Here is a 10,324-nt window from a genome sequence, read left to right as displayed (position 1 = left end):
TTTTTTCCTAATGCTTAATCTCTACTTAGTCATATCTGATTCAAATAAAGTAAGTAACAATATACATATCTGCTCAAATTATCCCTAACTGGAGCAAAAGAAAACGTCATGCTGCCTGATTCTGTACTTTACTTGATTGCCTTGAACGCAGCATGCAGCTGAGTGGCAGGCATCTTGGTCCAATTGAACCCTCCTCTCCTGTTACTCAGGGTGAGAAGATTAAAGTGAGCTGTGAGTGGTGTGAAATACTGTATTGTCTTAAAACAAGCACTGTTAAAGGCTGTTTTTATTTTGAATAAAGTGAAAATCCAAAGCATGTACAGTGTTTCAAGCACACAAACACATGGTAGAACATCACAAAAAGGCATAATAAGATACATTTACAAATAAGACTTTTCCTGATTATATCATCAGTAAAACAATCAGCTCAAGCACATATCTCATCATCCAATATCTACGCTACCTATTACCCATCGTATAATCATAAAAGCAATCACACACTTAAAATAAGATATAAGTGCATTACACATCTTTCTATACACATTCTAAACAGGTCAGCTGAACAAGAAAGACCACATTGTTCAGGAAACCAAATGAGGCAAACTCGAGTAACATAATTTAAAACAAATTTTGAGACTAAACAAAGGAAAGGCTACTAATCCCATAGATATTCATCATTTGTGGACATGTTAAGAGCTGAATGGATCAAATCTGCTTGGCTTGAATAGTCAACATTAGGTATGGTGGAATCACATTATTATGACATGGGCAGATATACAATGTGGCATCACTGGTGGTCACTCAGATATACTGTTATGCTCTAAAAGAAAAAATAAAACAATACTTTAAATGGATTTGTCTGACGTCTGAAGGGAAATTACTTCTCATTTAAAGAACTCAAATGTTTCTCCTGCATCATAAAACACCTAAACAGTCTGAAGTGAGAAACCAAAGGAAGGTATTTTTAATCAACCAAAACTAATGGAATCAAATGAAGTGATGAAATATAATCTTGATTACAATATGGACTATATTTATTATTCTGCTGGGGTTCAGAGTCACAAACAGATTTGCCTGCAGTAAAACAAATGAATTCTATAAATGAGAGGTAATTTCCTTTATATAAAAATAACAGAACAGAACTTTTTTTTTTAAGACACATGATTACTTGTAGTCAATAATTGATTTCATTAGTTCTTGTGAATGAAACATTAATGAAAAGAGGTCGTTCATGGCAGTGGGCACTCGTCGTACACGTCCTTCCCAGGTTCCTCCTCAAACGTCACTTTGGCATCATCTGCGTCCAGCTGCGACACAAACACATCCAGTTACAACAAAGAAACCTAATGACATGATAATGTGTGCTTGATCTTGGCAGTGAGCGTACCAGACACAGAGAGGTACTTACACATTTCATTTCCAGGGGAGTGAAGAGAGTGCCGGTCATGGCCATGCGCAGAGGGATGGTGAGAATGAGAACAAAAGGCAGTGCCAGGGAGAAGGAACTAATCTTCACCATCCACAGGACAGCCAGGCACACGAGTTGGATCAGGGTGAAGAGATGCATCCGCAGTGTCGACACCTGCATGAATGGCAACATGAAAATTGACATGGAAATTAACAGAATGCTTATTTATGGTAGGGTGATTTACAGGGAGATTGTCATAGGCTAAAAAAGCACTAAATATATGGGAAAACAGGAACACCTGTACAATTTAATGTGACAGTCTTCTTGTGACAGTCAAAGGCCACATGAATCCCTGGGCTAATACTTTCCTGTTGGAAAGTCAGCTAAATGACTCCATAGAGATACTAAATGGCCACAAAGAGGATAAAAACAACAACAAAGACACTCAAAACAACCACTAAAGAGGTGTGAAACAATCAAAACGAGCAAAAAATGACCACAAAATGACCCCAAAGTTGGCAAAACAACTACTAGGTAACACAAAAAGACACAAAATGACTATAAAGCAGCACAAAATGACCACAAAGAGGTACAAAAAACTTTAAGGAGACACAACGTGACCATATTTTAGTCTACGGTGACTTATCTCCTTACACGAGGGTCTTCCAACATGTAAATATATATATAATAGTGAGGTCCTGGACTTTATTTGAGACTCTTGCGTACCCTGTTGGCGTAGGCATCAGAGGGAAAGTACTTCCTTGGTGTGATCAACAGGAGCATCCTGTCCCACATCTGGATTCCACTCAGAGAGGTGATACCCATATAGAGGAAGATACCGAACAAGGCTGTCATGGGAATCATCTTCAGAATGGGTTCCATGTAAATAGAAACACCTGGAAGTCATAAAAAGGGAATGATTATCAAAGGAAAATGGCAATTTCACTGTGACCCTGCTGTGTCTGCGTCAGCACTGTAGATGGCAGCACTTACCAACCATGATGGCCACCAGAAAGCCACTGATCCTCTGCTCAATAACCTTCTCAATCTCTGGTTTCGGGCCCTTGGACATGACAGTGAGAGCGTTGGCATGGGTGACGGATCGCACAGTGGCAGCACTCAGCCAGGGCACCCCGAAAATAGAGGAGATACCTCCCATGGTGACCAGGATGAGCAGATCCCAATGAAAACCGGATCCTTTCATCATCTTCCTCTCAGGTTTGCTCACAATCAGCCTGGCAGAGAACATTCAAAGTCTTACTTTAACTTCACGTGAAATAAAATTAAAGACTTACGTGTTCAGCGTGTCACTTACGTGGTAATCTGGGACTCTAGGAAGATGAGGATGAAGACGAGCAGCGCTGGGACACAGCAAGCGGCCATCATCCAGATTGGGAAAGTCTGCTTCTCTCCCATGGGGTTAATGAACCAGCCTCTGGCTTTGGGGTTGGTCACCTCAACACCTTTTGGCACAACCAGTTTCTACAAGGGGGCAGGATGATGTTCAGTTGGATCATTTGCAACCAAAACATTGGAGAAAGACACATAAAAGGTTTGCAAAACCAATACATTTTTAGTATTTCTTAATAATTCTTAGTCGGGACAACGGACCTGCTGTTCCCCCATGTCGGCAGCCCTGGGTATGAACATTTCTAGAACTTATCAGGGATGACTTAACTCACCACCATACAAAACTTACCTGAGTGTAAGCATCCTCAATGCAGATATCCACAGCAATCATGAAGAAAATAGCAATTGGGACACCGAAGTCTCCAATCAGACGACGGATCTGGTGAGGCAGAGAGCAAATACACCATGATCAAAGCCATAGAGCCTACTTTATGTTTTCTTTCTATTATAGTCCTTTGCAAACATGTGACATTTCATCACATGTGACCTGAACATTTTCACAATGTTCACATGTGAGCTAAATATAATGCAAATGCACATGTGAATTGCATACATTCATGTGTGATTGGCTTTTACCACACGTGGATTCAAATTTTCAAAAGTGGAAACAAATAATGGCACATGAAATCACATGAATTTTGCTTCTTCACATGTGAACTGGACATTTTCACAAGCGTTTGGCTTTTGTCACATATTTCTAGATATGAATAAAAAAGTTCTACTTTGTGAATTTTACATTTGGATCAAAGTTTGTATGTGGAAAAAAAAACATGGCACATGAAAATATGTTGCTGATTCACATGTAGATACCATGTGAAAATAAAACAATATCACATGTGAACTGGACATTTTCACAAGTGAAAGAAAAATTCAGCAAAGAAATTAACATTTTGCCATGTGAATTACATTCATATATGATTGGCTTTTTTTCTTTCTTATTATCTCCATAGATGGGAGGTTGATCTTACCGGGCCAGGTAGGTAATGACCAGTCTTGAAACTGCGGAGGAAGTATGCAATGAAGAAGCAGCCAAACATCAGGCACATGGACAGCAGGGCAGTGTTGGGGTAGGGCCTTTCAATCTCCAGTTCATGAATGGTTACATTGCCATCTCCGTGGTACTCGACGTGCTCCTTGATGATCGGGTGGAAGGGGTTGTCCATTGAGCCGTTCAGATGGTCGTAGTTCAGAATCAGAGGGTGGGTTTTGAAGATCTGAGATGAGAAGTCAGAGGAAGCAAAATAAGAGATTGCAAATGAGGCTGTTACAGTGGTGGCTAAAGGGAGATAATGTCTGGGATGTGAGATGGATGAAGAGATGAAGTGCAGGGACCTTGATGAGCTTATTGAAAGTCTCATAGATGAAGATGAGAGAGATGAGGATGGAGAAGATTTCCTGAGTGAAGCGGGAGATGAATCTGACCAGGAAGCTGCCTTCCACGGCCACGATGATGATCACGATCACTATCAGCCACATCCCCACCCAGATACGACCCACGATGTACTCGATGCCCTGGGACTTGCAGAACTAGTATGGAATGAATGAATGAGAACAGACGTTTATGAAGGAAAAAACAGCTTAGTAACAATTTATTTTTGGAGTTTCATCATCTGACAAATCATACGTACAGCGTAGAAAGCTTCCTCAAACACCAGCAGAGGTCCAGAGAAGCCGATGACGAGGACAGGCTGGGCGGCGATGAGACAAAAGATGACACCCTGGATGCTGGTGGAGATCATAAGCTCTGACACGCCCATCATTTTCTCTGTTTTGTCAGCTAGAGTCAGACGAGAGAGAATTATTAAAGGTCATTTAACTCCTCTAAATGAACTGATCCTTGGAGAACAAACACATCTCTCTCTTACCCAGAAGCCCTCCAAAAGTGATGGCCGGGGACAGGGCAGCGAAGTAGATGAAGATGACGGCAGCGAGGACCTGAGGGTTCAACGCGTCTGTGTAGTCACTGACGTAGTGACGGAAACGGCGCTTGAGGTCCCTCACCATCCCACCGAAAGGATAGCCTGTTCGGGCCAGAGGGTCCTCCCGCGGCTCCTCTGGAGCTTTGTCAACTGCATAAACACACAAATAAAACTTATATCAATATGAATTACACTAATTCTGCCCCTTTTTATATTGCTTTCAGGATGTACGTATACGTTTTTTTTGTCATTTTTTCAGTTATATATTTGTCCGTTTTCGTCTGTCTTGTTTCCCTTCCTTTCCTTGTTTTCCCTTAATTTGAGAGTTCGATATTTAACAATGATTGAGCTGATGTTCTCAAAATTAAGAAAACATTTCCTTTAAAAACTTCTTGGCTCTTTCAGTAAAGAGGATCTTACTGCTTGCCCCTGCTCACCTCTGTTGCTTAGTAAATGTCCTTTATTTGGTCATGTAGCTAGCACTGAGGTAGATGAAAAGACTGATGCTACTCTCTGTCTGCTACATATACAGTCAGCAGCCAGTTAGCTTAGCTTATAGCATAAAGGGGGAAACGGGGAAACTATGTTTTGCTTCTTTAATATGTCCAAAAACCAGAGTAAAAATCAATTTGGTGTCAGGTACCTGACAATTTTTTGGCCCAGGAATTGTCCAACACCTAACCTAAAGAAACAACAAAACTCTTTAGAGATATAGTGTGTAAAGGTGCTGTTGAATAAATGCTCCAAACAGATAGGTGGCAGCACATCTCTAACGGCAGAAAGTACATACTGTGCATTCAATTTGTGAGCTTCAGAGGTGGTGGTAGGTTGATTTTGCTGCTGGCAGACAGAGCTTGGCAAGGTGTTTACCCCTGTTTCCAGTCTTTGTGCTAAGCTAAGCTAACCAGCTGGCTGTTGCTTCAGATTAAATGGACAGACACGATAGTGGTAACAGTCTGTCAATGAACTTTCTGCCACAAATTAGTATGAAAGCGTAAATGTTGAACTTTTGCTTAAATGAATATGTAAATCTGTGAGATGAGGAGAAGGAAAATGAGATTCACTGTGCACTGTAAGGACTGCTCTTTATGCTGACCTATGACCCTGTCGCCATATGCAAGACGGGTGTCACTGGTACGGACTCTGTCTTGCAGCATTTTCTTCTGGAACTTGATGATTGGCTGCAGCATTCCCTGATCTTGGATCTCAGTGGGCGGGATCACAATGCTGCAGTCCATGAAGTCAGCGATGGCGTTGGTCAGATCTTTGTCAGTCTGGGCCAAGAAGGCCTCCAGACAGAATACCTGTCAGAGCGGAAACACAGGAAGCTTTAATACACCTGCACCGAACTCAGGAGCTCAGGACTGATAGCAAGAAGGTCTTCTCTCTCACCCAGTCGGCCATCAGAGCGCCCATGGCACGTCCAGTTTCTCTGTAGTCCATTTCGCTCTGGCTGGGGCCAACCAGCACGAAGACGAAGCGAACAGGGATGGGACTCTCCAGGGCCGACTCCATCACCACGGAGTCTCTCAACCTCACAAAAGCCACCACTGGTTTCTCCAGGATGTCCAGGACACCTATGAAAAACACCCTTTTTTGTAAGCCACATCTGCTCCAGAAGTGGAGACGCCTATGTGCATCCAAATTACATGAACATACCTGAGAGGACAACTGAGGCCTCCATGTTGTCAGAGCTGTTTCTCTGCAAAAACAACAGCAGGAAGATAAATATAATGATATAAAATAATAGGGATAAAACTGACAACAAAAACAACAACAAATGTATACCTTATTGGAGACAGAAAAGGTCTGCATCTCAATGTCTCCAGAGGGGGTCACCACAGGACCCTCAGACTGACTGGAAGGACAAATAAAATGAACACAATACGCAGGCTGGACACATTTTTATGGCATTATCTTCTAGTTGACAGAAAGGGAGGAATACCTGCGTCTCATGAGGAGAGCTCTCAGCAGGCCTTCCCGATCACTGGCACGAATCTCATTCTTGTTCAGCAGCTCATCGGTCACCCTCTCAGCCACAGCAGACAGACTGCCGGCCTCCAGGTCGAAGATGACGGCACCTGAGTACATTTGAGTTGCTTTTTAATTGGACATATTCACCAAACACACACTGATTTCTGCTTCATTTAAGGTGTAAAAGTCACCAGTGCTCATGGTCTTGCGGAGCTGGATCAGACTTTTAAAGGTGAGATAGGAGACATGAGAAGGACCCCATTTCCCTGTGGCGGGGTTCAAATTCTCCTCGTAGCCCATCCAGCGACCGGTCTCCTGCCAGCTGTTGCCCTGGAGCTCATTCAGCTCCACATAGGCCTGTGGTAACAGAACATGGTTAATTAGATAAACAAAGCAGCAGTTTGTAATGATAGTTTTTGTTAATGATAGGTGTGAAGAATGTCAACTAACTTGAGCATCCCCTCTTGTGGTGGCGTTGGTGTTCATGTTCATGTAAGCTGAAATAAGGACAGAAAAGTGTCATGTGCACACATATAAAAAGTCAAATCAATCAAGTGACAGCTGCATGTTCTGCAAGGTGACCCTACCCTCTGAATCATAGGGGATGATGATGGACTCCATAGGTGGCTCTTTCTCCTCCTCAGGCATCCTCGACTCCAGGTCATAGATCTGGCCCGGTGGGGTCCTGATGGTGAGGAGAAACAGAAACTTTTCTTACTGCATGTGTTTGATGCAATGATAAGAAAGAGTCTCATTTCAGGCTGATCAAGTTCTCCCTAAACTCCATAAAGTCTGCTTTTACTGCGATTCTCTCCTTGGCCACAAGAGGGCGACATTGCTTAAGGGATATCTTATCAGTGACTGCTTTGATGAGAGAGTTTTTGTGTCCTGAGTTTGCGCTCTCAGGCATGTTTACCAAGCGCTGTATGAAAAAAAAGGGCCTAGGCTGCTTCATCATCGAGAGGTTTTTTACCCCTTTCTGACTTGTAAATCGTCACTGATGTCAAGATTCAAGTTGTCTGTCAACTGAAAACCTAAATCAGACAGCCAATGTCCATGATTCAACATAGCTATACCCTGTTTTTTTTTAAGAAATTTAAAATAACATTTGCATCTGGTAGCGAAGAAAATTTGCATTTTGGCTTCGAGTGGAGCTCAATATTGGTAAACTTTTGACCGGCGCAGTCGCAGCCACGACCAACAGCAAAGATGTAGGTGTGGTTGAACCTCGCATATGTACCCTAACCCTAACCAAAACCTGCCTAATTTTAGTTTGTTTGGTCACTTGGGGGCAGTTCAAAAAAGCTGTTTACATTACATTATCACCTTAAACAGCTGTTATGATGAACATGTTAACAAACAGTTAGCTATTCACACACTTAACAGTCTTGTCTTAGCTCTCACTTGAATTGTTTTTTCTGGTCACATGATAACTTTAAGACCTATAAGCACTGCCCTTTTAGCTCAGGTTTGGTCTCCACCGACTCTTAAGCTGCTACTTGTACCACTATGTTCATTAGCTAGTCTGTTACAGCTGGAAATAAATAAAAATATTCAAATTAAAGTCCATAAAACCAAAACAATGAGCTGAAAGAGGCTAAAATGTTCTGTACATTTGGAGGGAAATGCAGAATCTGTCATCGCTGTGTGTTGATCATTACATGAGACCACATTATGCAAAGTCATCATTGATGACCTTTGTCTTATCAGACAAAGGTAATGTCTGTTTTCCAGCATACATATACAATCATATAGGAATACATGTGCTGCTGAAACATGAGAGAAAGGACTCACAGTCTCACTGGAGACGGGAAGGCTGAATCTTCATAGGACATTTCGCTGCCCTAGACAAGAGGAAAGAAAAAGTATTTAATAGAAATGGAGCGATGAAGGGAAAAATATATATTGCTGCTCGATTTATTGAATTTATTGAATATATGAAACTCCACAGTCTCCATCAAGGCCAATTTCCCATGATCCCTTCATTACCTCCGCCAACTGTAGGGCCTTGGCGCAGGTAAGTGCTCTACTGAGTGCCAATCTAGTTTATACAGAGTGTAATTTTCCTGAAATGTCATCTGAACACACGACTGTGGAGCTTCAGTATTACAATATATCTAGCAATTGTGAATCTTAATAATGATGATGGTAAAATGTTAAAGGAAAAAAAACACCAACCTCCTCAAAAGTTAAATTGTTTTCCATTGATGTTTTCAGATGATGACTCTTCAAATTCTCAGCTTCTTCTATGCATTCCCTAAGACAGAAAAAGAGTAACGTTAATCATTTTTCTACTGGTGATTGGTGAGTGTATGTTTTTGAGATAGTTCTAATGCAGACTGGTGCATCTACAGCATCCATAGCACATAATTTGCAACAAACATATATTCTGATAGCAATTTTAGCAAAACCAATAAGGCCTCGTTTGATGCCACTTTGAAGAAAATACCGCCATCTACCATGACTGCCTGCGGAGACACGGCTCAGGACAGATAGTAAATCAACTGCTGACAATGTGAACTACGTTATGGTTTTCAAAAAAAGTTGCACTGAGCCTTATCTCTGGGTTACACCCATCTTCGACCAGACACCTCTGTTCTGTGCAGTAACAGTACAGTGAAATACTTTGAAATGCAGCTACTGTAAAATCAAGTAACGTAAAAAAAACAGTAAAAAGAAACTGTAACATTTAGACAGAATTGCAAAAAATAATATTATCGCTGTGAAATTTGAGTGCACTTCAATTTCACAAACAGCTGAACAAGCCGGGTACATTTTTTGCAAAATTGCAGTCAAAATCAAGGTCGAGTGAAAAATAGACCCAACTCTTTTTACAGCTTTACACATGAATAAACTTGATAAAGAAAGATTGATAGTAATGTGCTCGAAAGACACAAATCTACAGATATGGCCAGCGTGTCATGGTGCTGCATGTTAAGAACACATAGCCAATTAATGGAAATGATTCTTGACTCTGTAATCAATAAAAGTAATAATAAAAGACAAAATATGTGCAACAGACATCTTTGTTCGTACATGTTTCTATTATTTTTTCTAAAAGATTATTTCAGCTCCAGATAATGTCGACTGAGTTCCCGCCTTATCTCACAAACATGGCAGAGACATAAAAAGTTAGAGTATCCTGCTCTCCAATCAGCTTACATTCAAATATCTATCCTGTTTGACCTCTGCCCTCTAGTCCAGTAGTACCATAAAGTGTGTCTGACCCCTGTCCGGAGCAGGCCACACCCTTACCTGCATGCAGGTCCTCCCACCTGGTCTCCAACACTGGAAACAGGACGATCTCAGCCCAGACAAGCCCGGTGATAAAGTGAGCCAGGGGGAACGAAAAGATGAGTACAGAGAGAGAACGAGAGGAGCGGGAACACCCATTTGAAACTACGTCGACCATAAGATGCGCTGTACCCCTCAACCCCTCTGGTTGCTGAGCAACCTGGCGGGGGGGTGGGGGAGATAAGGCCTGTGTGACTGAGGAGCAGCCCTATCATTCAGGGACACCTTGAGGAGGGATATCCCAACCCTAGTTTGGTCGCACCGCCCTCCCAGCATGAACCAGGTCTGAATGTAGAAGGGAGCACTAAGAGGAGCCTGC

The 10,324-nt window shown here is 41.9% G+C and overlaps 1 protein-coding gene across 1 annotated transcript; it reads right to left on the bottom strand.

Annotated features, from left to right (window-relative positions):
• Nucleotides 1-268: 268 nt before the first annotated feature.
• slc4a1a (solute carrier family 4 member 1a (Diego blood group)) lies at nucleotides 269-10,072 on the bottom strand. The gene is made up of 21 exons (XM_084371323.1): nucleotides 9,967-10,072; nucleotides 8,890-8,968; nucleotides 8,506-8,555; nucleotides 7,299-7,396; nucleotides 7,162-7,208; nucleotides 6,903-7,068; nucleotides 6,683-6,818; nucleotides 6,526-6,595; nucleotides 6,397-6,439; nucleotides 6,130-6,314; nucleotides 5,834-6,041; nucleotides 4,684-4,887; nucleotides 4,447-4,595; nucleotides 4,151-4,345; nucleotides 3,787-4,032; nucleotides 3,108-3,197; nucleotides 2,724-2,890; nucleotides 2,402-2,643; nucleotides 2,135-2,304; nucleotides 1,409-1,582; nucleotides 269-1,307 (listed from the first exon to the last, which is right to left on the bottom strand). Exons 2-21 carry the CDS (start codon nucleotides 8,914-8,916, stop codon nucleotides 1,230-1,232), a joined length of 2,745 nt encoding a protein of 914 aa, XP_084227449.1. The 5' UTR covers nucleotides 8,917-8,968; nucleotides 9,967-10,072; the 3' UTR covers nucleotides 269-1,229.
• Between the last annotated feature and the right edge of the window lie 252 nt (nucleotides 10,073-10,324).

Source organism: Pagrus pagrus (assembly GCF_965226575.1).
Source record: "Pagrus pagrus genome assembly, chromosome: 13".
NCBI classification, from domain to species: domain Eukaryota; kingdom Metazoa; phylum Chordata; class Actinopteri; order Spariformes; family Sparidae; genus Pagrus; species Pagrus pagrus.
Note: the sequence above shows the minus strand (reverse complement) of the source record. Positions and strands in the feature narration are given on the sequence as shown.

Coding starts and splice junctions, on each gene's coding strand:
- slc4a1a (XM_084371323.1), bottom strand. CDS start 8,916: ATGGAAAACAATTTAACTTTTGAGGAG. Junction 7,209..7,298: donor CATCCCCTATGATTCAGAGG/GTAGGGTCACCT, acceptor TCCTTATTTCAG/CTTACATGAACATGAACACC. Junction 1,308..1,408: donor CTCCCCTGGAAATGAAATGT/GTAAGTACCTCT, acceptor TTTGTGTCGCAG/CTGGACGCAGATGATGCCAA.